Source organism: Cherax quadricarinatus, chromosome 31, assembly GCF_038502225.1.
Source record: "Cherax quadricarinatus isolate ZL_2023a chromosome 31, ASM3850222v1, whole genome shotgun sequence".
NCBI lineage: Eukaryota > Metazoa > Arthropoda > Malacostraca > Decapoda > Parastacidae > Cherax > Cherax quadricarinatus.
In genome coordinates, this window is record NC_091322.1 from 33080780 (window position 1) to 33107423 (window position 26644).

Here is a 26644-nt window from a genome sequence, read left to right on the forward strand (position 1 = left end):
GTGAACAGTATTTAGATAAGGCTAAAGAGGTCTTTGTGGCATTTATGGATTTGGAAAAGGCGTATGACAGGGTGGATAGGGGGGCAATGTGGCAGATGTTGCAAGTGTATGGTGTAGGAGGTAGGTTACTGAAAGCAGTGAAGAGTTTTTACGAGGATAGTGAGGCTCAAGTTAGAGTATGTAGGAAAGAGGGAAATTTTTTCCCAGTAAAAGTAGGCCTTAGACAAGGATGTGTGATGTCACCGTGGTTGTTTAATATATTTATAGATGGGGTTGTAAGAGAAGTAAATGCGAGGGTCTTGGCAAGAGGCGTGGAGTTAAAAGATAAAGAATCACACACAAAGTGGGAGTTGTCACAGCTGCTCTTTGCTGATGACACTGTGCTCTTGGGAGATTCTGAAGAGAAGTTGCAGAGATTGGTGGATGAATTTGGTAGGGTGTGCAAAAGAAGAAAATTAAAGGTGAATACAGGAAAGAGTAAGGTTATGAGGATAACAAAAAGATTAGGTGATGAAAGATTGAATATCAGATTGGAGGGAGAGAGTATGGAGGAGGTGAACGTATTCAGATATTTGGGAGTGGACGTGTCAGCGGATGGGTCTATGAAAGATGAGGTGAATCATAGAATTGATGAGGGAAAAAGAGTGAGTGGTGCACTTAGGAGTCTGTGGAGACAAAGAACTTTGTCCTTGGAGGCAAAGAGGGGAATGTATGAGAGTATAGTTTTACCAACGCTCTTATATGGGTGTGAAGCGTGGGTGATGAATGTTGCAGCGAGGAGAAGGCTGGAGGCAGTGGAGATGTCATGTCTGAGGGCAATGTGTGGTGTGAATATAATGCAGAGAATTCGTAGTTTGGAAGTTAGGAGGAGGTGCGGGATTACCAAAACTGTTGTCCAGAGGGCTGAGGAAGGGTTGTTGAGGTGGTTCGGACATGTAGAGAGAATGGAGCGAAACAATGACTTCAAGAGTGTATCAGTCTGTAGTGGAAGGAAGGCGGGGTAGGGGTCGGCCTAGGAAGGGTTGGAGGGAGGGGGTAAAGGAGGTTTTGTGTGCGAGGGGCTTGGACTTCCAGCAGGCATGCGTGAGCGTGTTTGATAGGAGTGAATGGAGACAAATGGTTTTTAATACTTGACGTGCTGTTGGAGTGTGAGCAAAGTAACATTTATGAAGGGATTCAGGGAAACCGGCAGGCCGGACTTGAGTTCTGGAGATGGGAAGTACAGTGCCTGCACTCTGAAGGAGGGGTGTTAATGTTGCAGTTTTAAAAACTGTAGTGTAAAGCACCCTTCTGGCAAGACAGTGATGGAGTGAATGATGGTGAAAGTTTTTCTTTTTCGGGCCACCCTGCCTTGGTGGGAATCGGCCGGTGTGATAATAAAAAAATAAAAAAAAAAATATATATATACACACATATATATATATATATATATATCAAACAATAAAATCCTATACTGTAAATACACACGCCTTTATGACTCTCCAACAAATATGCTTACCATACAATGCTGCTGGTACTTACTGTGGACCCTGTTGAATGACCGGCCGCAGCTGTGTGTAGATAGACAAGGTATCAACTTCCTCCTCCAATATCCCCCAGTCCTTTATATTTGCAAATGTCGATCGTATCTCCTCTTCTGGTGGTGGCAATGGCAGATCAGAACGAATAATGACTATTTTGCCATAAGGCGAAGTTGTTATTAGAGGTGATTTCGTTACCCCAGATGCTCCAGGTTTAGGAGAAGGTGGTCTTGGAGGCAAGGGGGCAGACGAAGTGAGAGATGTGGATGGTACTGGAGATGCTGAAATATTTTTATTGAGAGATGTGGGTGAATGTGGAGAAAGTGCTGATGAAGAAGTTGCCGAAGAGCTAAGGTCAGGCATGAATTGTGAATGGGCTGCTGGCACTTTTGCTGCGGGCTGTGGTGTTGACGTTGGCATAAACATTGAAGGCGTAGTTTCAGACTCTGAAGGAGGAATACTGCAAGAATTAGAGGATAAAGCATCTTGAGCAGGAAATGGTACAGAACGTCTTATTGAATCTTCTTGATTAGAGAAAATAATATTTGGAGGAGGAGGAGGAGGAGGAAGTTGCGAAGATGCAGACTGTAATCTAGATGGCGATGGTGGTAAATCATCAGGTGGAAGAGGAAGTGGAAGCACAGGTTCAACCTCAGATTCTTCCAGAGGAGGAGGAGGAGGAGGAGGTGGAGGTGGTGATGGTTCTTCATAATCCTCTACCGGAGGTGGTGGAACAGCTGGAGGATCATCTTTATATGTAACATTTAGTTTAAAAGATGTGCTTCCTGTTACAGATGAAACAGACTGTGAGCGAGTGTTGCACGTTAAAGAGCCCGTTTGTCCTTTCTCGTCCACTTGTGCCAGGAGTGTCAAAGCAATCAAACTAGGAGGATCTGGTGCTTCAAGTGAAGAGTTTATTTTAGAGAGAGATTTCTTAATGGTAGAGAATGCTGCCTGAGAGTTCCTAGGTGATGGTCGTGTTGAAGGAAGAGGTGTAGTTGGAGACGAAGACTCTTCTGGCACAGGAGTCAGCTTTAGTGGAGGAGTAATTGGGGTGTTGATGCATGAAGTTGGAGGGGGAGGAAGTGGAGGAAAATCAAGCCACTCATTCTTTCCCGCTGGAGTGTGAACAACAGATCGTGGTGGGGGTGGTGGTGGGGGAGATTTACGAATGGATGTGGATCGAGGTGGAGCAGGTGGAGGGCTAAATCTTCTGGGTGTTCCATGAGTTTGGTTAATAGGGACAAGGATGTATTGCCTTGGAGGAGGTAAAGGAGCTGCCGTAGCTGGTCTGGGTGTGTTGATACCAGAACGAGGTGGTGGTGGAGGGGGAGATCTGGCGCGGGTGACTGGCCAAGGTGAAGCAACATCTTCCACGATGCTGCCAAATGGGGAAGAAGACTGTGAGGCATGGCAATCATTGCTTATTTGAGATTTGGTATCATCGATGACTGAATGGATTTCTAAATTACTATTTTCACTACAAAGATGACTTTCAGGAGTATATTCAAAACAAGTTCTTACCAAAGATGATTGAGTGGGAGAATAAGCTTCATGAACGTGAGTCTCAAGATCTAAAACTTTAACATTTTCTCCTGTACTGGTTTCAACAAAATGTTTATGATCAGTAAATGAAGGTACATTAACTTCATCTTTCTGCATGGTTCCAACCTCTGGCAACTTATCACTACTTAGTGACATATATTCTGTATGAATTTCGCCTTTGGTATCAGTATTAGTAGAAGCCACTATGTTATCTTTACAGTGAGCTGATGAGACAGGTGAAACATTGACACGACTACATGCACTAGACAAATTAATATCAGAGGCGTTATGTGTACTACCACAAGGTATTCTATTACAATACGAATCTGCAGTGACAGGGGATTGTGTTAACATATCTGAATGTAACTCAGATATTACATCAGAATGAGCATCATCCAAGGATTTGGATGTAAGTGGAGGCTGAGGTGATCGTGTAACAAGCGAGTTCTCAGGTGGGGAAGCCACCAAACATATAGTTACTGAGGATACACACGTTTGCTTGTGTTTGGTATCATCCCTCCGGGTGTGTTTTCCCTCACATAATTCGTGAGAGCTAATAATGGGAATTTTAGTTGCCAAATTACTGTCGTATGTAGCATCAACCTCTGCTTCTCTGTCTAATGATCTGGTAGGATGTTGAAGGGCACAAGATTCCGACCTTGATATCGTATCAGATTCTGTATACAAATATTCTGTATCTTCCTGTATCAAATTTTCAATAACAGACGCTTCTCTGGTTTCTGAATCTAAGCAAACTGTATTTACCTGTAGAGATTTTTCTGCAGTATGAGCGCAACTATCCTCATATATAAGTTTACCGCAATTCACATTAGCAGGTCTCATCTGCTTCGGACATGAAGCTGGAAGGCCTGCAGTAATGTTTTCTAAATCTGCAACAACGGCATTCAGGAGCTGCAGGGGTTCCTCAGGTGAAGCTGAAAGTGAGCTGGTCTTATGTATTTTATTAGAAGCAGGTACACTAGAGCTTACTAAACGACGAGGTGTATAAGATGGACAGTCTTTCCTCGGGTACATGCTCCCACCTACACTAGCACTCATGTACGGAACAGGTGATGAAGGAACTGACATAGATCTCGACTTTAGTGGATAAATGGCACGAGAAAATACACAAGACTGACTGGAAGCACCGCTTCTTGGAGTTGGAGAGGAAGGTAAAGAAGATCTTGTCCATCCCGAAGCTGGAGACCTTGGTGGAGTAAGTGAAGCACTTAATAAAACAGGAAGTGAATTTGCCTTGGGAATTTTTACTTTTGCCGAAGATAAATATTCGTTTTGTACTTCATTACATTTGTTTTCACATATACATTCTTTAGAGTCCTTATTATCTGGTTCATCGTTCAGTGTTTCTGGTGGTTTAGAGATTTCTTTTTCTCTGTTTCCTAGAATACCTTGAGTAGATTTTTTATCATCCTTTGTTTCTTGAGCTAAATTCGATTCCTTTGTCTCGCAGCTACTTACAGTAGCTTTTAGTTTATCTTCCAATACGTAACTTAAATTTCCATTAACATCTTCCATTACTTCATAAATTTCCTGAGTGCTTTCTTGGGATTCATCTTGGAACATTTTCTCTTGGTTGATGTCCATTTGTTTAGATGGAACTTCTTCAGTCTTGACATGGAAATCTGCGTTTTCTTTCGTTACCTCAGAGTCTTGTATGTTCATTGCATCGCTGTCTGTTTTTTTTCTCATGTTTCCATTTATCATGTCATTTATTTCCAAATGAACACTGCTTAACCGATGCTCACATGTTCTGTTTATTTGTTGATTCTGCACATTTTGTTCGCAACTATCGTTATCTTCAAATGAAGCGTTCTTTAACTTTTGGCTTACGTTCCCTATATTTGGTTCATTTTCCATGTGCAGCAGTTCATAATCTGAGTCTTTTTGCAAGCTTATCTTTGTTTGCAGCACTGTTATTTCATTTTCACTTTGTTTAATTGTCATTTGATCTGTATAATCAAGTTCGGAGTTTTGCTTTTCCTCCGACTCCTGTATACCCTTCAAATCATGTTCATCATTCTTATCTGATTTATCCTCAGCAAGTTGTTCATCAGCGTTTAAATCTGGTACCTCCAGATCAGGGTTCTGAGTATCTGTGGGAAATACTGTGTGTTGTGGGGTGGTGATGGTAGATGTAGCTAAAGGCGAGAGTAACATTACCTGTGAGCTCTGTAATAAGGTCTCGCTTTCAATAGTTTCTGAAGTCTGATATCTGACTAACCTCTCTTCATTGCTGGTTTCAGAGTGAAGGAGACCTTGCGATGACGTTACCGATATGTTGGTGGTTTCCTTGTTGGAGGATGGAGAACACAGAGTCGGCGATGGTGATGGCGGCATGTGTTCTATAGGAGGGTATGCATCAAAGTAAGGTAGAGGTGAAGATGGTATTGGGCTAAGAGCTTCAGTAGCAATGGGCGATGGAATGGGTGTTGTAGAGGGGTTTGTAGAGATGGGTGTGAAATAGTCAGCGGGCAATGGAGTAATAGTGCAAGATTCAGTAAATGATGGAGACATTGTAGCTGAGCCTAGGGCGCTGTCAGCCGTGGCATAAGCTGTGTCGGAGAACCCCGGAGAGGGAGAAGTGTGGGGCACGTCTGCTGTTGTCGCTGTCACAAGTTTGTCACTGCTGAACGTCTCCACCTCAGGTGTAAAAGAGTCAAACTCACCGGACGGAGACAAAGTATCAGCAGCGAAGGAGTAGTCAAAATCAGCAGAGATTGTATCACTGTCAGTTGGAAGAGAAAAGAGAGATGGAAGTTCAGTGGACACGGGGGACAAAATTTGGGCTTGTCCGGCAGTGGTGGTGGTAGCTGTGTTCGGGCCAACCAGTGTCTCAAAATCTGATCTTTCACTAAGTGCGTTGTTGGTTTTATCTGATTCACTATCATATCTCTGTAAGCTGCACTCGCTCCTTAAAGAATGTGGCGATATTTCGGAAGTCGTTGGAGATGAAAGACGAGGAGGTAGTAGCAGTGTATTTGGCTGAATTTTAGTAGGTACAAGAGAGAGTAAGAATGCCGGAGAAGTAACAGGAGTTCCTGGGGTTTCTGAGAGTTGTGGCATGGCCTCAGGAGTGTCCATGTCAAGAGCTGAGGTCTTACTGTTGTCGTAAAAGTTAGGTGTAGAGGTGACATCACTGAATGTAGGGGTCATGGTGAAATCATCGATCTCAGTAGTCTGCGATGATGGCGTGATGTCATCAGTGGGAACAGGAGAGACCCTGAGAGCGTGTGGTGGCAGAGGAGACATCCCAGATTCTGGTGTCTGAAGAAAAGTTGCCGTGAGTGTTGATGAAGACATTATACTGGAGGGTGACCGGTCATCAGGTGTACGGTTTTCAATGTGTTTGTGATATTCACCATCAGATGATCTATTACTTTCAGATCCTTTCCATGTTGTAAACTCACTCACGTCTAAATCATCAAACTTATCACCTGAAGGCTGTAGATGCACCGCCAGATTTTCGCTTGATGCCTGACGGACTGGTGGCGTGGGGGGAGGGGGAGGCGAAGGTCGTGGAGGAGGGGGAACAGGAGGAGGGAGAGGGGAAAATGTTAACTGTTGAGACTTCGAAGAAAATCCAGGTGGAAGCTGTGGATCATACACAGACTTTATTTCAGGAGAGGGTGGATCGTAACAACAGATGTACAAAGGAGGCGGCGGAGTTGATACATCCACCAGCATATGGGCAGGAGGTGGAGGTGGAAGGTCCTCCGAAGACAATTCAGGGAAAAGGTAAGAAGGAGGTGGTGGCGGAGGTGGAGGAGATGAGGATGGATAAAATTCAGGAGATGGAGGAAGGTCAAGAGGCGGAGAGGACGTGTCAGGCTTAGACACTGGTAGTGGTGAGGAAGAGGAAGGGGGCTGAGCAAGTGTTCGAGGTGAGGCATCTTGAATCGTCTCCATACCAAGTATGACGATGGATCTTAAAGTTTCTGATGGCGTCTTGCTACTTTTGTTATTTTCGCCGAGAAATCTGCGAGGAGGAGGAGTAGGAGGGACGAGTAAAGGAGTATGTGAAGCAGTAGCAGTAGAAGCAGCGGTAACAATGTCAGCTGGGCCGCCTCCCGCTACCCACATTCTACCATCTGAGACAAGAGAACAAATTACATAACAGTGAAATACCACTAAATCCAGATCCAAACAAGTAAGTGCAAGCGTTCATAATCTAATACATTACACTGAAAATTTTGGAGCAATATATGGTATGAGACTGCTTCTCAGCGGATATCGGGCATTAATTATATAGTAGTCTGAATTGTACAATATTACGTTTGTTTCATAGTCTAGACATTATTTGGTTGTATAAAATGTAAACTAACTTAACAAAACCCCCTAACCCAGCCTAAAACAATCGAACGTAACTTCACTCCATCTGCACTAGTGCATATATCTTCTGGCAGGAGCATGACATGACAACAATAAGCGTTGACTGGTTCAGAGATGCTGTGCAACAAAAATAAAAAGTGCCATTTTCGCTAATATTTCCCAAAATAATGTCCAAGAGAAAAACTTACTTTTCCCGTAGAATACGTAAGTTGTTGTATTGTAAAATGTAAACTAGCGCTCAACTTCCGCTGAGAAGTAATCATAAACCTTAGCACAGTATATTGCAACACGAAACAGGACATTAAAGCTACTGTTTTCATGGTAAAATTTTACCACGAAGATACCACCAAAAGTTACATGTTCAAAACAAGTAAAAAATAAAATTTTATATGCTATTCTATACAAAAAAAAAAATACCAACATACTAATATTACACTAATAACTAATTGTGTTTTAAAGAAAAACGTTAAGGTTAAATTCAAAGCTAGTAGATTCGGGTTCAGACACATGATATTGCCATGCCAACAGGCACAAAGCAGTTACTTCAATAGAGGCTAAATTAATACAATTAAAGCATTTTGACTTATTTCGTGATATCTGTAACTGAGCAGCACAGGTTCACCCTGACTTCTGTATTTATAGTTACATGTAAATTCAGCAGTACCATCATGTAGTGATGGACGACACAGGACGTGTAACGTTACAATAACTCAGGCTTGTTACAATGTTTCTCGATATACGAGCGAGCTGTTCTAGCCTCGTGCAACGTTCAAACTTGTGATATGTGAAACGTGCGCCTGTTGCTCATGTACCTATCTCTGTCTTGTAATTAATACACTTCAGTGTTTGTCCTTTTGCGCTTGATTCGTAGTGTGCAAGGTTGGTAGTTATTTACTTAAAATATTGTACTGTTCTGTATACTGACTTCTGACATGTAATGTGACAATGTTGCGATGCTTGTTCATCCTCTCCCCCCCCCTCACCATACTAACAGTAGATGAATAAAACACTTGTACAACACTATGACATCTTCATTAATGAAACGTTTCGCCTGCTCAGCAGACTTCTTCAGTCGAAATACACAGGAGACTGGAGAAGTCGTGGAGGTGTAGATATAATGAGATCAGTCCCTCAGCCTAGAGGGCTAAGTTTGAGGTGTTCATTCACACCAAGGCTAACTTGGTGTGAATGTCTTATATATTCTGACTGAGAAGCCTGCTGAGCAGGTGAAATGTCTCGTCAATAAAGATACCACACTGTTGCACGTATCTTACTCATCTGCTTGCCGGTAGAGTATACCATTAATATATTGATACCCACCATGTTAACTTGTCTTTACATCTAACTGGCTATAAATATTGTAGTCCTTGTTTGTCGGTTATTTATTAGTTGTTAGGTATACGCTGTCTGCCAATGACTGAAATATGACGTAGCACGTACAAAGTTATTTGTCAATGACTGAAATATGACGTGGCATGTACTTTTTTTTTTATTCGCCGGTACTCTTCCGGTCCGGGTCTTTTTCTAAAATGTTCTAAACAGTAATGGTGAAAACTAAATTTTAATATGTAAATGACTTACTAGGACTAGTTATATCAACTCATGGAAGTAACTCTCACATCAATGTTTTCACAATCTCTAAATATATAAAAATTTCTTACCAAAATTACTGAAAATATAGTATTTGAAATGTATCCTATAGGGATTCCAATCGACTTGAGTTTAAGTTTAAAACCTAATGACAGTACGTGGGTCATTAAGGCCACAATTAACCTGTATAATAATACTAAGAAAATTTTAATGTCTATACACAAGATATAAACCTTTTGGTGTATACCAAGTAAAGTGCCATCATTTTTTTCTTTTGGTATATGATGACGAAATAGATTGTAGCATGTTTTCAGTGTGAACAATGAACACCAGGATAAACTTGAGTCTTCGTTAAGTCCATGTAGTAATCCAAGAAGAAATATTCACAAAGCTAATAATGTAAACCAATATCTGATATATTTCTTTTAAATGTCACACCGATTGATTTATTGCTGTATTATAAAACATCTGCATTTGCAAACCGCCTTCTACTTCGATAAAAAAAAAATACCAGTTTGAATTTGCAGCCAGTCTCTGGTATGTGGTAAGATTTGATATAGGTTTAATATGCACCCAACTTTCGTGTGAGTGGTAGTCAAAAGAGTATCTAAGTATAAAACAAGTTCAAAAAATGAGCCAAAAAGTTACTGAATGAGCAAGTAATAGTAGTAATAATGAGTGTTGTGGACGGAGTCTTAAGAGATAATGTTTGTAGGTAATTTCACCCATTTGAGAATTGTTAAGCATTCCAAAATTTCTCTCGAAGTTCACTGCATGTGGCAGGATTTGACGAAATAACTGCACAAGCCCGGTACTCTGGGATATGGGAGTGACCGTCTATCTTCGGCTAGAGGCCCATACATGTATGGGGTCCGGCTGTACTCCCCTAGTTGTGGTTGCAGGGGGTCGATTCACAGCTCCTGGCCCCGCCTCTTCCTGCCCATGAGCATCATACCTCTTCTTAAAGCTATGTATGGATACTGCTTCCACTACATCACTTCCCAGACTATTCCACTTTCTGGCAACTCCGTGACTGAAGAAATACTTCCTAACATCCCTGTGATTCATCCGAGTCTTCGACTTCCAATTGTGACCCCTTGTTGCTGTGTCCCATCTCTGGAACATCCTGTCTGTCCACCTTGTCAATTCCTCTATTTTATATGTCGTTATCGTATCCCCCTCTCTCTCCTGTCCTTCAGTGTCGTCATGTCGATTTCCCTTAACGTCTCCTCGTGCATGCCCCTTAGCTCCGGGACTAGACTTGTTGCTAACCTTTGCACTATCTCTAATTTCCTTACGTGCTTGGCTAGGTGTGGGTTAAAAACTGGTGCTGCATACTCCAATATAGACCTGACATACACAGTGTACAGGGTCCTGCACGATTCCTTGATATCGGAATGCTATTCTTAGGTTTGCTAGGCGCCCACATGCTGCAGCAGTTATTTGGCTGATGTGTGCCTCAGGGGATATGCCCGGTGTTATACTCACTCCAAAATCCTTTTCCTTGGGTGAAGTTTGTAGTCTCTAGCCCCCCTAGACTGTACTCTGTCTGCGGTCTTCTTTGCCCTTCCCCAATCTTCATGACTTTGCACTTGGTGGAGTTGAACTCCAGGAGCCAGTTTCTGGACCAAGCCTGCAGCCTGTCCAGATCCTTTATAGTTCTGCCTGGTCCTCTTTCGACTGAATTTTTCTCATCAACTTCACATCATCTGCAAACAGGGGACACTTCTGAGTCTATTCCTTCCGTCATGTCGTTCACATATACCAGACACAGAACCGGTCCTACGGCTGACCCCTGTGGAACCCCGCTCGTCACAGGAGCCCACTTTGACACTTCGTCTCGTACCATGACTCTCTGATGCCTTCCCGACAGGTATTCCCTGATATATTGCAGTGCCTTCCCTGATATACCTGCTTATGCACTAATCTCTTGTGTGGAACTGTGTCAAAAACCTTCTTACAGTCCAATTATTATTATAATCAGAAAGATTTCTTACAGTCCAAGAAAACACAATCTACCTACCTACCTACCTCTCTCGTCTTACTGCTGTCACCCTGTCATAGAACTCCAGTAGGTTTCTGACAGGATTTCCCATCCCTGAAACCGTTCTGGTTGTTGTTGATGAACTCATTCGTACCTAGGTGCTCCACACTCTTCTCCTGACAATCTTCTCCATGACTTTGCATACTATACATGTCAGTGACACTGGTCTGTAGTTTAATGTTTCGTATCTGTCTACTTTTTTAAAAATTGGGACTACGTTTTGTCTTCCATACCTTAGGCATCGCCCTGTTTCGATAGATGTTTTGAAAGTTGTTGTGAGTGGCATGCATAGCGCCTCTGCTCCCTCTCTCAGGACCCACGGAGAGATGTTATCCGGCCCCATCGCCTCTGAGGTATCTAGCTCACTTAGAAGCCTCTTCACTTCTTCCTCAGTTGTATGTATTGCGTAACAATTGATGGTGGACCCCACCTCTCCATCTTTCTGGGGTCCCCTCTGTCTCCCCTATGAACACTTCTTTGAATCTCATGTTGAGCTCCTCACATACTTCTCGGTCGTTTCTTGTAATCTTCTCTCCTTCCTTCCTCAGCCTGATTACCTGGTTCTTGACTGTCTTCCTCCTGATGTGGCTGTACAACAGCTTCGGGTCAGATTTGGCTTTTGCTGATGTCATTTTTGAATTGTCGTTAGGCCTCCCTTCTTACCTGTGCATATTCGTTTCTGGCTCTACGACTGCTCTCCTTATTCCCCTGGGTTCTTTCCCTTCAATACTTCTTCCATTCTCTAGCACACTTGGTTTTGGCCTCTAAACCTTTGAGTGAACCAAGGGCTCATCCTGGCCTTCTCGTTATTTCTGTTACCCTTGGGTACAAACCTCTCCTCAGCTTCCTTGCATAGTGTTGTCACATATTCCATCATCTCATATACTGACTTCCTTGCCAGCGCCCTGTCCCACTGAACCTCGTGTAGGAAACTCTTCATGCCTGTGTAGTCCCTTCTCTTGTAGTTTGGCTTCATTTGTCCTGCCCTTCTTGCTTCCCTATCCACTTGTAACTCTACTATGTATTCGAAGCTCAGAACCATGTGGCCACTGGCAATGAGGGGTCTTTCATATGTGATATCGTCAATATCTGCAATACTACTGGTTCGTCCTCTCCTCTCTCTTACGTGTTGGTAAATGAGGTTTTCCAGTACCACCTCCTTCATCTTGGCCCTCCAAGTTTCTGAGCCCCCATGTGGCTCCAGGTTCTCCCAGTCAATTTCTTTGTGATTGAAGTCACCCATAATCAGCAACGTTGCCCTGCTCGCATGAGCCCTTCCGGCCATCAACCAGTGTGTCAGCCATCGCACTGTTACTCTCATCATATTCTTGCCTTGGCATCCTGCTGTTCTGTGGTAGGTTATACATCACTGCAATTACCACCTTGGGACCACCAGACTGAAGTGTTCCTATTATGCAGTCTCTTGGGTTTCCTTTATCTCCTCTCTCCAGCTCATCAAAATCCCACTGGTTTTTGATGAGCAGTGACACTCCTCTACCCCCTCTGTTCCCTCTATCTTTCCTCAAGATATATCCTGTTAGAAAGATGGCATCTGTTATCGTTCCTGTGAGCTTGGTTTCGGTGAGAGCTATGACGTCCGGTGATGCCTCTGATTCTCTCGTGCCACTCCCACTTATTCGTTATTCCATCAGCGTTGGTGTAACATACCTTCAGTTTCCTCTCCAACACTGTGTTCTGGGAGGTCTGTGGGAGTGGGGGACCTGGCAGTGTGCTTTGGGGTTTTACAGCATAGTGTGGGGTGGGAGCTGTAAATGTGGACTGTGGTTTGTGTTGGGACAGTGTGTTTGGCTGTGGGGTTCTGAGAGTGGTTCTGTGTACTTGCACTTGTTGCTCTGCCCGGCCCTGGTTGCCCTCTGTCCTTGTCTCTTTTCCTAGCCCCTTTTGTTTCTGTGTCTTCTCCCACAGCTGCTGTGTACTTTGATGCAGTGCGAAGTTCGAAGCATTCATGCATTTATTCATATATATATATATATATATATATCTATATATATCATATATATATATATATATATATATATATATATATATATATATATATATATATATATATATATATATATATATATATACCTGGAGAGAGTTCCGGGAGTCAACTCCCCCGCGGCCCGGTCTGTGACCAGGCCACATGGTGGATCAGGGCCTGATCAATCAGGCTGTTACTGCTGGCCGCACGCAATTCAACGTACGAACCACAGCCCGGCTGGTCGGGTACTGACTTTAGGTGCCTGTCCAGTGTCTGCTTGAAGACAACCAGGGGTTTATTGGTAATCCCCCTTATGTATACCGGGAGGCAGTTGAGCAGTCTTGGGCCCCTATCACTTATTGTGTTGTCTCTTATCATGCTAGTGGCACCCCTGCTTTTCACTGGGGGATGTTGCACCGTCTGCCAAGTCTTTCGTAGGGAGTGATTTTCGTGTGCAAGTTTGGTACTAATCCCTCTAGGATTTTTCCAAGTGTAAATAATCATGTATCTCTCTCTCTCTCTCATATATATATATATATATATATATATATATATATATATATATATATATATATATATATATATATATATGTCGTGCCGAATAGGCAGAACTTACAAAAATATTCACCATTAGATTTAAAAAACTTACGCAACAGACTAAAGTTATGACCCACCTTAACAACCCACCGTGACACACCCACCTTAACAACCCACCGTGACACACCCACCTTAACACAACCCACCGTGACACAACCCACCGTGACACACCCACCTTAACACAACCCACCGTGACACACCCACCTTAACACAACCCACCGTGACACACCCACCTTAACACAACCCACCGTGACACACCCACCTTAATACAACCCACCGTGACACACCCACCTTAACACAACCCACCGTGACACACCCACCTTAACACAACCCACCGTGACACACCCACCTTAACACAACCCACCGTGACACACCCACCTTAACACAACCCACAGTGACACACCCACCTTAATACAACCCACCGTGACACACCCACCTTAACACAACCCACCGTGACACACCCACCTTAACACAACCCACCGTGACACACCCACCTTAACACAACCCACCGTGACACACCCACCTTAACACAACCCACCGTGACACAACCCACCGTGACACACCCACCTTAACACAACCCACCATGACACAACCCACCGTGACACACCCACCTTAACACAACCCACCGTGACACACCCACCTTAACACAACCCACCGTGACACACCCGCATTAACACAACCCACCGTGACACACCCACCTTAACACAACCCACCGTGACACAACCCACCGTGACACACCCACCTTAACACAACCCACCGTGACACAACCCACCGTGACACACCCACCTTAACACAACCCACCGTGACACACCCACCTTAACACAACCCACCGTGACACACCCACCTTAACCCACCGTGACACACCCGCATTAACACAACCCACCGTGACACACCCACCTTAACACAACCCACCGTGACACACCCACCTTAACACAACCCACTGTAACACACCCACCTTAACACTACCCACCGTGACACACCCACATTAACACAACCCATCGTGACACAACCCACCGTAACACACCCACCTTAACACAACCCACCGTGATACACCCACCTTAACACAACCCACCGTGACACACCCACCTTACCACAACCCACCGTGACACACCCACCTTAACACAACCCACCGTAACACACCAACCTTAACACAACCCACCGTGATACACCCACCTTAACACAACCCACCGTGACACACCCACCTTAACACAACCCACCGTGACACATCCACCTTAACACACCCACCTTAACACAACCCACCGTGACACACCACCTTAACACACCCACCTTACCACAACCCACCTTGACACACCCACCTTGACACACCCACCTTAACACAACCCACCATAACACAACCCACCATGATACACCCACCTTAACACAACCCACCATGACACACCCACCTTAACACAACCCACTGTGACACACCCACCTTAACACAACCCACCGTGACACACCCACCTTAACCCACCATGACACACCCACCTTAACACAACCCACTGTCGTAGGGGTTCTTAGGGAGATACAAAGGTTGAAGGTAAACACCTTGTTGGATGGTAACACTATATATTGTCAGACTGTGGATGAGAGGTAGGGAGCCCAGGCCTGCCCTGTTCTGCCTGCTTCTATGTCTATCCGTCGAGTGAGAAAGAGACAGCTCGTCACTCACTCACGCTGCATCCCGTGACGTCATAGTCACTCGGCCTAATAGGGATCTTCTATATAAAGCACATGGATGGTACTATAATATGCTATACAACACATATAAGGGGATCAGCAACTATGCTGACAGCTCGGTCATGTTACGTATGTCGTCTCGACATACACTACTATGCTATAGGCTGAACAGGCAAGTGGCTCTGGGCTGATTCTATACAATAACAAATTCACATTGTCCGCATCGCTGTTGGGCCGTGCGGACGCACTGCGCAGTAGCTCCCACTATCCTGGTTTCTGCGCAGTTTTCCCTGTTCAGACATGGCGGAGTACACCGGCAGGAGGATTAACACAGTCTGCATTGAGCTGTTGAGGGGTTCTCTGAGCCCTGCTACGATGAACGTCGTTCTTCCTGCAATTATTAGGGATTTATATGGTATCCCTAACGAGGAACTGTATGGTGTGGCCCTTAATGGGGTGAAACGAGTATTTGTGAAGTTCCTGAGGACTAGCTACTACAGCAGTGTGGTGGAGCAGTACCAGGAACGCCGAATGTGCCTCAACTCGACGATGGATGTGTGCTTGCATGACGTGTCTACTTACTATACGTGGGTACGAGTGAGGAATGTACCCTTTGAGGCAACTAAGTTTGGTATAATGGAAGTTTTTAGCAAGTATGGAGTCATTCATGAAGCCAGAGGTGGGGTATGGAGGGATGGACCATATGAGGGCCTCCCGGAAGGGTCATACAACATCAAGATGACCCTCAAGACGCCTATACCTTCGTATGTCATGTTGACAGGCACCAGAAATCAGGTATATGTGTCGTATGTGGGGCAAAGGAGAACGTGTCGTCTTTGCGGCTCTTATGATCATATAGCGGCGCAATGTGCACGTAGAGTTGCCCCGGGGGTTTCAGCCCCGGTGGAGGACGTCCAGCAAACGAGTGTGGTGGCGGCGGCGAAGACTGGGACTCCTCTATGGAGTGAGGAGGTGGAGAAGGAGGGTGAACAGATGGGGACGTGTGTCACACTCCCGGTGGAGGAGGGAGTTCCTACTCCAACGCCTGTGGTGGTGGAGGAAGTGGGGGAGTCGACACAGGAGGTGTCCTTGGAGTCAGTGCTCCAGGAATTCTTGGAGGAGACCGTGGTAGGAGAGGACATGGATGGACGGACCAGTGAAACGCAGCAATTGCAAGGGCTGAGTGAGAAGTCGGAAGTAGCAGGGAATACTGGAAAGGATATACTTGTAGTGGCAGAGGTACACAGGGAGGATGTACCTGAGGAAGAGGTGGCTTTGGTAGGCAGTTCTAGGAAGAGGCCAGTGGGGTTGACTGAATTAGATGATGTTTTAACACCTGGGCAAAGACCAGGTAAGAAGGCATGGGCAGAGGTGGTCCGCAAATCCCCTACAGGGGGGGGAGTACAGGGAAAATCGGGGGAGAGACAAGGGGGGGTAGGGGGTCCTATTAAAAAGAGTAATAAGGAAAGTGTGAGCAGCTTGAAGGGAAGTGTGAGTAAGCCACAGCGACACAGAGGTAAGCCGCCTCTCCCTGACCATTCAGGTGTGTAACGATAAATGCTAATGGCCTAAAAACTGAGGTAAAAAGGGTCTGGTTGGAGTGGTTCCTCAAAAGGTACGACGTTGATGTTTGTTTCCTACAGGAGCATAACTATAAGTCAGGTAGTGAGTTGAGATTGAGAGGATATAAGTTGTTTGTAAGCATGGCAACGCTTTTAAAGGGCGGAGTGGCTGTTTTAGTAAAGGAGACCAGTCCATTGCGAGTCATGGGGTGGGAGGAGGGGGGTGGGGGGGAGGGTTGTTCGGGTGGATGGGTGGTGGGGGCAGAGTAGGGTATGTTTTGTGGGAGTTTATATGCCTGCGATTGGTAATGTAAGGATAAAATCAGATTTTGTTCGTGACGTTTTGTTATATTATCTCAGGGGTTTACCTGCCATAGCGATAATTGGAGGTGATTGGAATTGTGTGATTAGGCATGTAGACGTAGTACCTAGGGGGGCGGGGTGCGTGTTGGGTGTCTTAAGGGATGCTTTGTGCGATGTCGGGGTGGTAGATGTGGTTGGCAGGGGGGGGTATCAGGTTGAGCATACCTATGTACAGGGGAGTTATGAGGCAAGGTTGGATAGGATTTATGTGAGGCAGGGGATAGGAGTGGAGAGAGTTAGAACAGTGGACGTGGGTTTATCAGATCACAGAGCAGTGTTGGCTGACCTTAGGGTGGATGGTATTCCGAGAATATATCAGAGCTATTGGAAATTAAATGTGAGGCTTTTACAGGAGGAGGATCAAGGTCGGTCTTTTCAGTCATGGTGGAAAGGCTTTTGGGAGGCTAGGGATGAGGAGGTGGATTTGCTAGATTGGTGGGAGTTGCAGGCAAAGGTGAAAATTGTAGAATTTTTTAGGAAGAGGGGCAGGGAACGGGCACGCTGGAGGTTTGGATTGCAGAATTATTTAGAGGGTCAGTTGAATGATTGTTATGCGGGGGGGGGGGGTAGGGAGGGAGTGGAAGGAGATATGGGGGAACTTAGGAGTCGTTTAGTAGAGATGCATAATGAACGTTTTGATGCACTCAGGGTCAGGGCAGGATTGGAGGACGTACTAAAAGGTGATAAGCCAACTGGGTATGTTCTCAGAAAATTCAAGGACAGACAGTTGAGGAATACCGTGGCGCATATTGTTGTGGAGGGTGGGGAGGGTTATGTGAGGGGACAGGGCCTCACTGACACAGATTCTATCAGTAGGTATGCTGATTATTGGTTTACGGAGAAATGGAAGGGAAGGGGAGGGGTGGGTGGGTTAGAAACATTTAGAGGGATGAGGGTTTCGCAGGGTATGGGGCAGGGGGATCGGGAGTTGGAGGGAGGCATTACGGGGGAAGAGGTGGGGGAAGTGGTGAATGGGTTGAGTCAGGGGAAGGCACCGGGAATAGATGGGTTATCTAATGATTTTTACAAAGCACATTGGGAGGTACTGAGGGAATGCCTAGTGGCGGTTCTGAATTATATGTTGAAATGGGGCAGAATGGCGCAAACACAGAGAACTGGGGTCGTTGTCTTGGTGCCAAAGAAGGGAGGAGAGGAGAAGGGTTTGGGAGATTATCGTCCGTTGTCGTTAATGTGTACGGATTACAAAATTTTTGCGAAGGTATTGGGGAACAGGTTAAAGAAGGTAATTGGGAGTAGCGTACATGGGGGTCAGTATGGGATTCCGGGACGGACTATGAAGAATGGGCACAGTGTGATAAGGGATTTTATAGAGAACTGTCAGGGAGGGGGCGTCCTTGGGTTGGATTGGGCTCAGGCATATGACTGTGTGAAGAGGGACTTTTTGTGGGTCTGTTTGGAAAAATTGGGTTTTGGAGGGGGGGTCGTGAGGTGGGTGCGCATCCTGTATGAGGGGGCTGTCATGAGGGTGCAGGTTAATGGTAAGCTGGGGGGGGCGGTGATGATGGAACAGGGATTAAGGCAGGGTTGCCCGCTGTCACAGTTGCTCTTTGCATGCGTGCAACATCCTTTTTTTGAGGCTGTGGACGACGCATTGCGGGAGGTGGGGGGGGGAAGTATGGGGGGCATAGTAGGTTATGTGGATGATACAACTGTGTTAGTTATGAGTGGGGAGGCTTTACGAAGGGTGGGAGAGGTCATTAGGAGTTTTGGGAGTGTTTCAGGAATGGTAGTTAATTTAGCAAAGTCTAGGTTATTGGAAGTAGGAACATGGGTTGGGGGGAGATTGGGGGAGGAAATGGGATGGACGGTTTGTGACAGAATTAGGGTGTGTGGGATATGGTATATGAGGCAATTGCAGGAATGTAGGAGGATTAACTCAGAAGCAGTCACGAGTAGGGTTATAGGCAAGTTAAAAGGTTTGAGGGCCAGTGAAGTGGCGTTACAGCAGAGGGCGTTGGTAATTAACTCGGTGGTGTATAGTAAGGTCTGGGGTGTAGCGGAGGTGTTCCCCTTGGGGGTGCAGGATATACAGGAAATACAGAGGAGGGTGTTGAGGTTTGTGTGGGGGTTTGGGAGGGCCTGGTTGTCCAAAGATGTGGTCATGACGGAGGTGAAAAGGGGGGGACTAGGTTTGTTGGCCTTAGGGCCTAGGGTAATGGTATTATATATTAAGCAGAGGTATCTAAGGGTGGGGGGGGGAGGGGGGTGTTAGGGTGGATAGGGTGATGAGGGATGCTAGAAACTGGTGGAGTGGTAGGGATTTGAGAAAGTGTGAAGATGTAATAAGATTCATGTTGGCAGTGGGGCAGGTAAAAAGGTTGAAGGTAAACGCAGTGGTGGGTGTGGTGTGGGGAAGGGGTGTATTGCAGGGGGCCGCAGTATACCCCATGTATAACTGGAGGGTCATATGGAGGGAGTTCAGGAAGCTTAGGATACCAGCAAGGGTTAGGGAGTTGGTGTACCGTTTTCTAATGGGTGTGGTGGCATCTAAGTATATGTTGCATAAGATGGGGTTGGTTAGAGAGGCAACATGTTTATTCTGTGGGGAGGAGGAGACGGCATATCATGTGGTATATTTTTGTTCATCTTTGGAAGTGGTGAGAGTCTGGATGGCGGGGGTTATTAGGCTGTTGGGGGGGGGGAGTTGGTCTTTTCTTAGATCGTTGTCGATGGATGTTAGTGGGGTAGCAAGCGAAGTGGGCAGGGCTTTGATGTACGTTATGGCAGATTATTTGCATGTTTCTTGGGGTATGAGGCAGATTTCAGGGCAGTTGAGGATAAAAGCGTTAGCAGCGCGGTTTTATAGGACAAGGTGTAGGAATAGGTTAATATATGGGGGGAAATGGGAATCAAGTTTTTCGATAGGTTATCGTAATTTTACTGTAGCACAGCTTCTAAGGGAACAGGGGGGGGGGCGCGGGTAGAGTCTCTTTTATTGTGAGGGGGGGGTGTAAGGTTAGGCTAGCAGTGTGGAAGGTGGGGTGGGGGTGAGATAGTGAGAGCATATATTTATGAAATGGTTATGTTCCTGCAGAGATTTTTGATATCGGCGATCAGTACCTTGGATACATAGTCATACATGGATTGCCTTGCATTGCATATTTTGGTTGGGTATATTATTGCATTCACTATCGAGGAGAGGTGGCTTAAGTGGCTGTTATGGCTTTTTAGGTCAAGTAGTACTGAACACGTGCAACACTGATATAGCCAGTGAATAGCAGTAATTCTTTTTATTAACATTGAGAAGGGTTTTAAAATATAAAATAAAGCAAGGAACACTGTAGTCAAGTACGTTTGTATAGAATGATGCTTATTTTGTAGGTTTAACATGTAGCTGCAAGTACTTCCCATATTGGCCTTGTGGATTAGCTTTTCTTTAGATATAATTAGTATACAAGTATTTCCTTTATAACGGTACTTCTTTATAGAAGAAGGATTGTAATATCTTTGCACACGTTAATGTGACGAATATGACTGTCAAGGATGTTTAATTGTGTTTCAGATAGGGAGATTAGGATTTTGTGTTCAGTTATTAACAAGTTTGATCTTAAGCTAGGAGTTAGTTAGTGGTAGGGGTGTACCTGTTTGGTATTTCATGAAGGGGTTTCTTTTTATTATTCGCCCCGTCCTTGTGAGGGGAGAACCCATTTGATATGTTACAATGATAATTATAGTCTTGGTTTATATTAAACATTTACATAGGTTGTTTAAAGTTGAGGTAACATGAAGTGTATTCTTTAATTTTATGTGTAACATCCATGTCATACAATGATGTACTGGCAGTTTGAATTTCTTTGTTGTTGTTTTATTATTATTGATATTAGATATTGTGGGTGTATATTCTTCCAATTATACAAGTGTGTGTGTATGGTAACATAATGTACATATCTGGGTTGCTATGTACTTTTATATTTTTGTTGTGGTTTATGCATAACCAAATTCTGTAATTCTCATTAAGGTTTAATGAGGTAAGGGCATACCGTGATTGTTAGGTTACTTAAGGGTTTTTTCTCAAAACGGTGCATGCATATATTTTTTGTATGCACTGGCATTATTAATTATTGTTAAAAGGGGGTTTGGTAGGTCATGTTGTTGGATGTGTAAATGGTGGTAATACACCTACGGGTAACGGTTTATTTAAGTACTGGGATTGTGTGGTAGAGGAATTTGTTAATATCCAGTATAGTTCTTATTATTAATCACTTATACGTCCTTGTAAATACGTGTGATATTCTTTGGATTATATAGGTAGTATTTATGAATTTATTAAATCCACCTGTATGTTCGGGTGTGGGTTGCCTTCGTGTAGAACGTGGAATTGTTGTTTCATTTTAATGGATAACATGTCTTAGTTTATGTACCGTATGCATAGCATACATTTAAATATGTATTGTGTTTTCTAAATAAAATATAAAAAAAAAAAATAACAAATTCATATATAACTAAGAACTAATGACGTCACGGGATGCAGCGTGGGTGAGTGACGAGCTGCCTCTTTCTCACTCGACGGATAGACATAGAAGCAGGCAGAACAGGGCAGGCCTGGGCTCCCTACCTCTCATCCACAGTCTGACAACTGAAGGTAAACAAGGTGTTTACCTTCAACCCTCGTATCTCCTTAAGAACCCCTACGACAAATTGGTGGCAATGGAGGGCCTGTAATCCTGACGATTACAGCGATTTCTGGAGATAAATTTCTACTGAGCCGGTCGCCATCTTGTGACTAGGCCTGCCGAGCAGGGTAACGCTCGGCCTACCTCAAGCCAGCCAGCTACCCCGACCAAGCTTCTACCAGCCTCTACAATATTCACTGGTCAGTCTTTGTATTAGTGTTTATCTGCTTATTTGCATCACTCCCGAGGGGTTGACCCGAGTTTGCAAAATAAGCCAGCAACCAGTCTGTGGTGAGGGAGTCAGTCCAGCCTAGCCTTACATCATCCAGCCTTTGCCTGAGAAGCCAGCTTTCCACCCCTGCTGTGCTCATCGTTAGAAGTTATCAAGCTATTCTGTGTGAAGGGTTAAGATAAGCCAGCCAGCAACTAACCCAGGTGACTAACCGAGGTGACTAACCCAGTACTCAAGCAAACCACGTGGGTACAGTCTTCTACACGCACCTTAACACAACCCACCGTGACACACCCACCTTAACACAGCCCAGCCCACCGCGACACACCCACCTTAACCCACCGTGACACCAACCTTAACACAACCCACCGCAACACACACACCTTAACACGACTCACCGTGACACACACACCTTAACACAACCCACCGTGACACACGGACCTTAACACAACCCACCGTGACACACCCACCTTAAAACAACCCACCTTGACACACCCACCTTAACACAACCCACCTTGACACACCCACCTTAACACAACCCACCTTGACACACCCACCTCAACACAACCTCCGTGACACACCCACCTCAATACAACCCGTAACACAACCAACTCAACACAACCCACCGTGACACACCCCGTCAATAGACCCACTTCAACACAACCCACCGTGACACACCCACCTCAACACAACCCACCGTGACACACCCACCTCAACACAACCACAGTGGTAGACCCACCTAAACAAAACTAATGGTAGTCAAAGTGTTACACTGCACACCTGACCTTGTTAAGGTGTTGTAGTACCTGAAGTGGACTTTTACATGCCAGCCACAGCAGCAGCCTACCAAAATATACACACTATCTGGCCGGTGATACTAAAACGCACACATACACACACACACACCTACCAGCTGGCAGACGCTTTAGCTCTCTTCCTTGGACATTACAGCACTCTATTATTGAATATTACAGCATCAGGCATATTACAGCACCTCCATCACTGAATATTACATCACACAACAACTCTTGTAGCTACTTGCATATCCGTGGAAACTAAAATCTTGCATAGTAATAAATTATATGTTTTCTAGGAAAGACTATCGAGGAAAAGAAACTCGTATTAAATACAAATAACAAATACACCGAAAATTTCTCAATGTTATACAGCAATCTTACTCTTTTATTAGAAAATTATATAATGTATTTAGCAATATCATTCATATAACAATATACTATACATTGTAATCTCATTATCTGACAATTATCTACCATTGTGTCACAATCTCATACTTTTATATATATAATTATATACTGTGTACCGCAATTTAATTTGCATTATCTCAATCTTCTCCTGTTATACTGCAGTACTATAGTAAAAACCATCTGCAGCTAACAAAGTTTTGTCGTCAAACAGCTGGGAAGAAATGACCCATCAATGAGGGGCGCCTTGTTACTAGATTTAGGTTAGGTAGGGTTTGGCAGGAAACAGGACTAGTATTTCCTGACGCGGTTCTTTGTCATATGCTGACCCACAGCTGGAGCTTTTGCTGGAGGAAAGGTCGAAATTCAAGGAAGTAGAACTCCCTTCCTCGGATCAATCCTAACTGATCATTTCCCAAACTTTGTATAACCTCCCTGTATTTAGTTCTTCCCCATGTATATAATAATGAGAAGAGTTCATGTTCCATTACAATTACACTACCAACCACGTCTCATTCACCACTTACCATGTCTAAAAAAAAAAAAAAAAAAAAATCTGTCTGCCCGAAATGCTCATACCAGTGGCTTTCTTTGTGTTTAACAATACTTTATGTGTAAACTGCAGTTTGTAAACTACATAAAGAAATAAGAAAATCTTTTATTTTTTTATTTTAACACAGTCTAGTATGGGCCAACAGGCCTGCTGCAGTGTTCTTCATTTCTTATGTTTTAAAATATGTTATCTAGCTGAAATGGCGACCCCGGCCAAATACGTTTGAAAACAAACGCTGGTTACGAGGAAGCTGCTCGTATTGAAGGAAACCCGTCACTCCAGAGGTTGGATGTGACCTAAGATTGAGAGAGTTGCCAGGTACGAGTCACAGCTGGGAATCCCCAGCAACCAGCAGTGGCAAGGACCCCATGATCTAATACTCAGTGGCAGGCCACCTCATTATATCCGCAACTTCGCTATCTACACATTTTATTTTTTACTCTGTATGACCGTTACATAGTGGGAACAAAAGCTACGTTTCCCTCATCACACAGGATAGGTTTCGTACATTTGTGTATAGGTGATGTATATCTTTAATGACGCACATGTAGTCCATAGATTTTACACCTAACTTCACTCCTCAAAATAAACTGTTATTCTAATGCGTCCGTGTCTGGATGATTTAATTACTATACATACTTAAATATTAGTTATTTCAGGTTAGGATGTTTTACTTTAACCCAAATTATACTTGGTTTATAGTTAACCACAAATGATATTATTCTATTACGGAGTTATCGACTATGTTAGCCTTCACTGTTATTGAGTTAACGACTATGTTAGCCTTCACTGTTATTGAGTTAACGACTATGTTAGCCTTCACTGTTATTGAGTTAACGACTATGTTAGCCTTCACTGTTACGGAGTTAACAACTTTGTTAGCCTTCACTGTTACGGAGTTAACAACTTTGTTAGCCTTCACTGTTACGGAGTTAACGACTATGTTAGCCTTCACTGTTACGGAGTTAACGACTCTGTTAGCCTTCACTGTTCTTACTGTAATCAGGAGGAAGCGATAAAACCCGTGGCTGTCAGAGCCTGGAGAATGGGAAGCATTCAGGTTGATCCAATGAAGCGGAGGATAAGTCCAGCTCCTTGGATCAAGAAAGGTTACCTTCACTAGCAATCTTCAGATGGACCACGAGGATAGCGTCGTGGTCCATCTAAAATGATTACAAAAAATCTATTTTTTTTACATGTCTAGAACCTCTAATGAATGGAAATTAAAAATCTAATATTCAAGAATTTATATATGTATACATCTATATATTTATATTTGACATGTGGCAATAAAATAAATCAGTCTAGTGCAATGGTATTTAATTTAATAACATTTTCACCCGAGGAGGGAGGGGGGGGGGATAATTTTGTCTTTTCGGTGGTTAACCAGTTGGCGGCATCGTTATGATTATTATTATTTATCTATAAAATATGGGATACTTACAGTTTAGTTATAAATGAACTCGAATAATTATATTTTAATGCTTACCATTGAGGCAACTGAACCATAAAGGTAATATCCGGTCTAGTAGATCCCACGGTGTATAATCTTAATATCAGGAACCAAAGTCTAATTATATTTCTTGATTATTACAAACGTTGGAAGTACAAGACGAATATGTTAGGTACGTTTTTATATATCTGTCATGGCTATTATATTTTCATGCCGCATTACGACAGAGTACTGATAAATACCCTGAATGGTCAAGACATCCCTGGAAAGACGTAGGGTAATTATTGTTTGCTTTGAGTTTTGATATACTGAGAGATTGCATTGTGTATACGTATATATACCGATTTAACGCCCCCCCCCTTCCTTATAATTTATTGTGAATTACCAGACTTGTAACAACAACAATAATACTTTAATATCGTAATAGTTTTACTAATAAAAATAATACTGGTAATAATAATAATAGTAAAAATAATAATAAGGAGCGATTGGTGGAACGACAAGGTAAAGGAGGAGGTAAGGGAGAAAAGGTCAGTATATGAGAGGTTTTTATAATGTTGAAGTGGTATGCGGAGGAAAGAGTACATGGAGAGAGAGAGAGGGGTTAGAGAGTGGTGAGTAAAAAAAAAAAGGAGAGCTAATGAGAGAATGAGGTTTTATCAACAAATTTTGCTGAGAATAAAAAGTTTTGGAGCTCAATAAATTGAGAAAGCCTAGTGAACAAATGGATTTAACAGTTAAAATCAAGAGGGGGGCCATTAAATGGGGAGATGGAGGCACTGGAAAGATGGAAGGAATATTTTGAATTGCTGAATGTTGATGAAGAGAGAGAGGCAGTGATTTCATGCCTTGGCAGGGAGGTAAAACATCGAGTGTTGGGGGAAGCGCTTGAGGCAGTAGATACAGTAAAAGAGGGTAAAGCAGCTGGGATAGATGTGGTAAAAACAGAAATGTTAAAGGCAGGCGGGGATAGAATTTTAGAGTGGTTGGTGTGTTTGTTCACTATATGCATGAAAGGTGAGGAAGGTACCTAGTGATTAGTAGAGAGCACACTTCCTTTGTGTAAGAGAAAATTGGATAAGGAGAGTGTAAGAGTTATAGGGAAATCAGCTTGTTGAATATACCCGGTAAAGTGTATGGTAGAGTTGTTACTAGAAGAATTATGGGTAAGACAGTATGATAACAGAGGAACATGGAGGTATTAGGAAGGATAGGGGATGTGTAGGCCAAATGTATGCACTGAAGCTTGAAAGTGAACAATACCGAGGAACTTTTCATTGCATTTACGGATTTAGAAATGGCATATTACAGGGTGGATATGAGAACAATGTGGCAGAT

General features: G+C 43.8%; 1 protein-coding gene across 1 annotated transcript in view; it reads right to left on the reverse strand.

Moving 5' to 3' along the window:
* Nucleotides 1-26644, reverse strand: part of LOC128698912 (mucin-2) — a 151318-nt gene that overhangs the window by 39920 nt on the left and 84754 nt on the right. The window contains exon 2 of the mRNA XM_070090323.1: nt 1522-7174. Within this exon, the coding sequence (XP_069946424.1) occupies nt 1522-7166 (5645 nt within the window). The 5' untranslated portion in view covers nt 7167-7174. The remainder of the gene's footprint in view (nt 1-1521; nt 7175-26644) is intronic.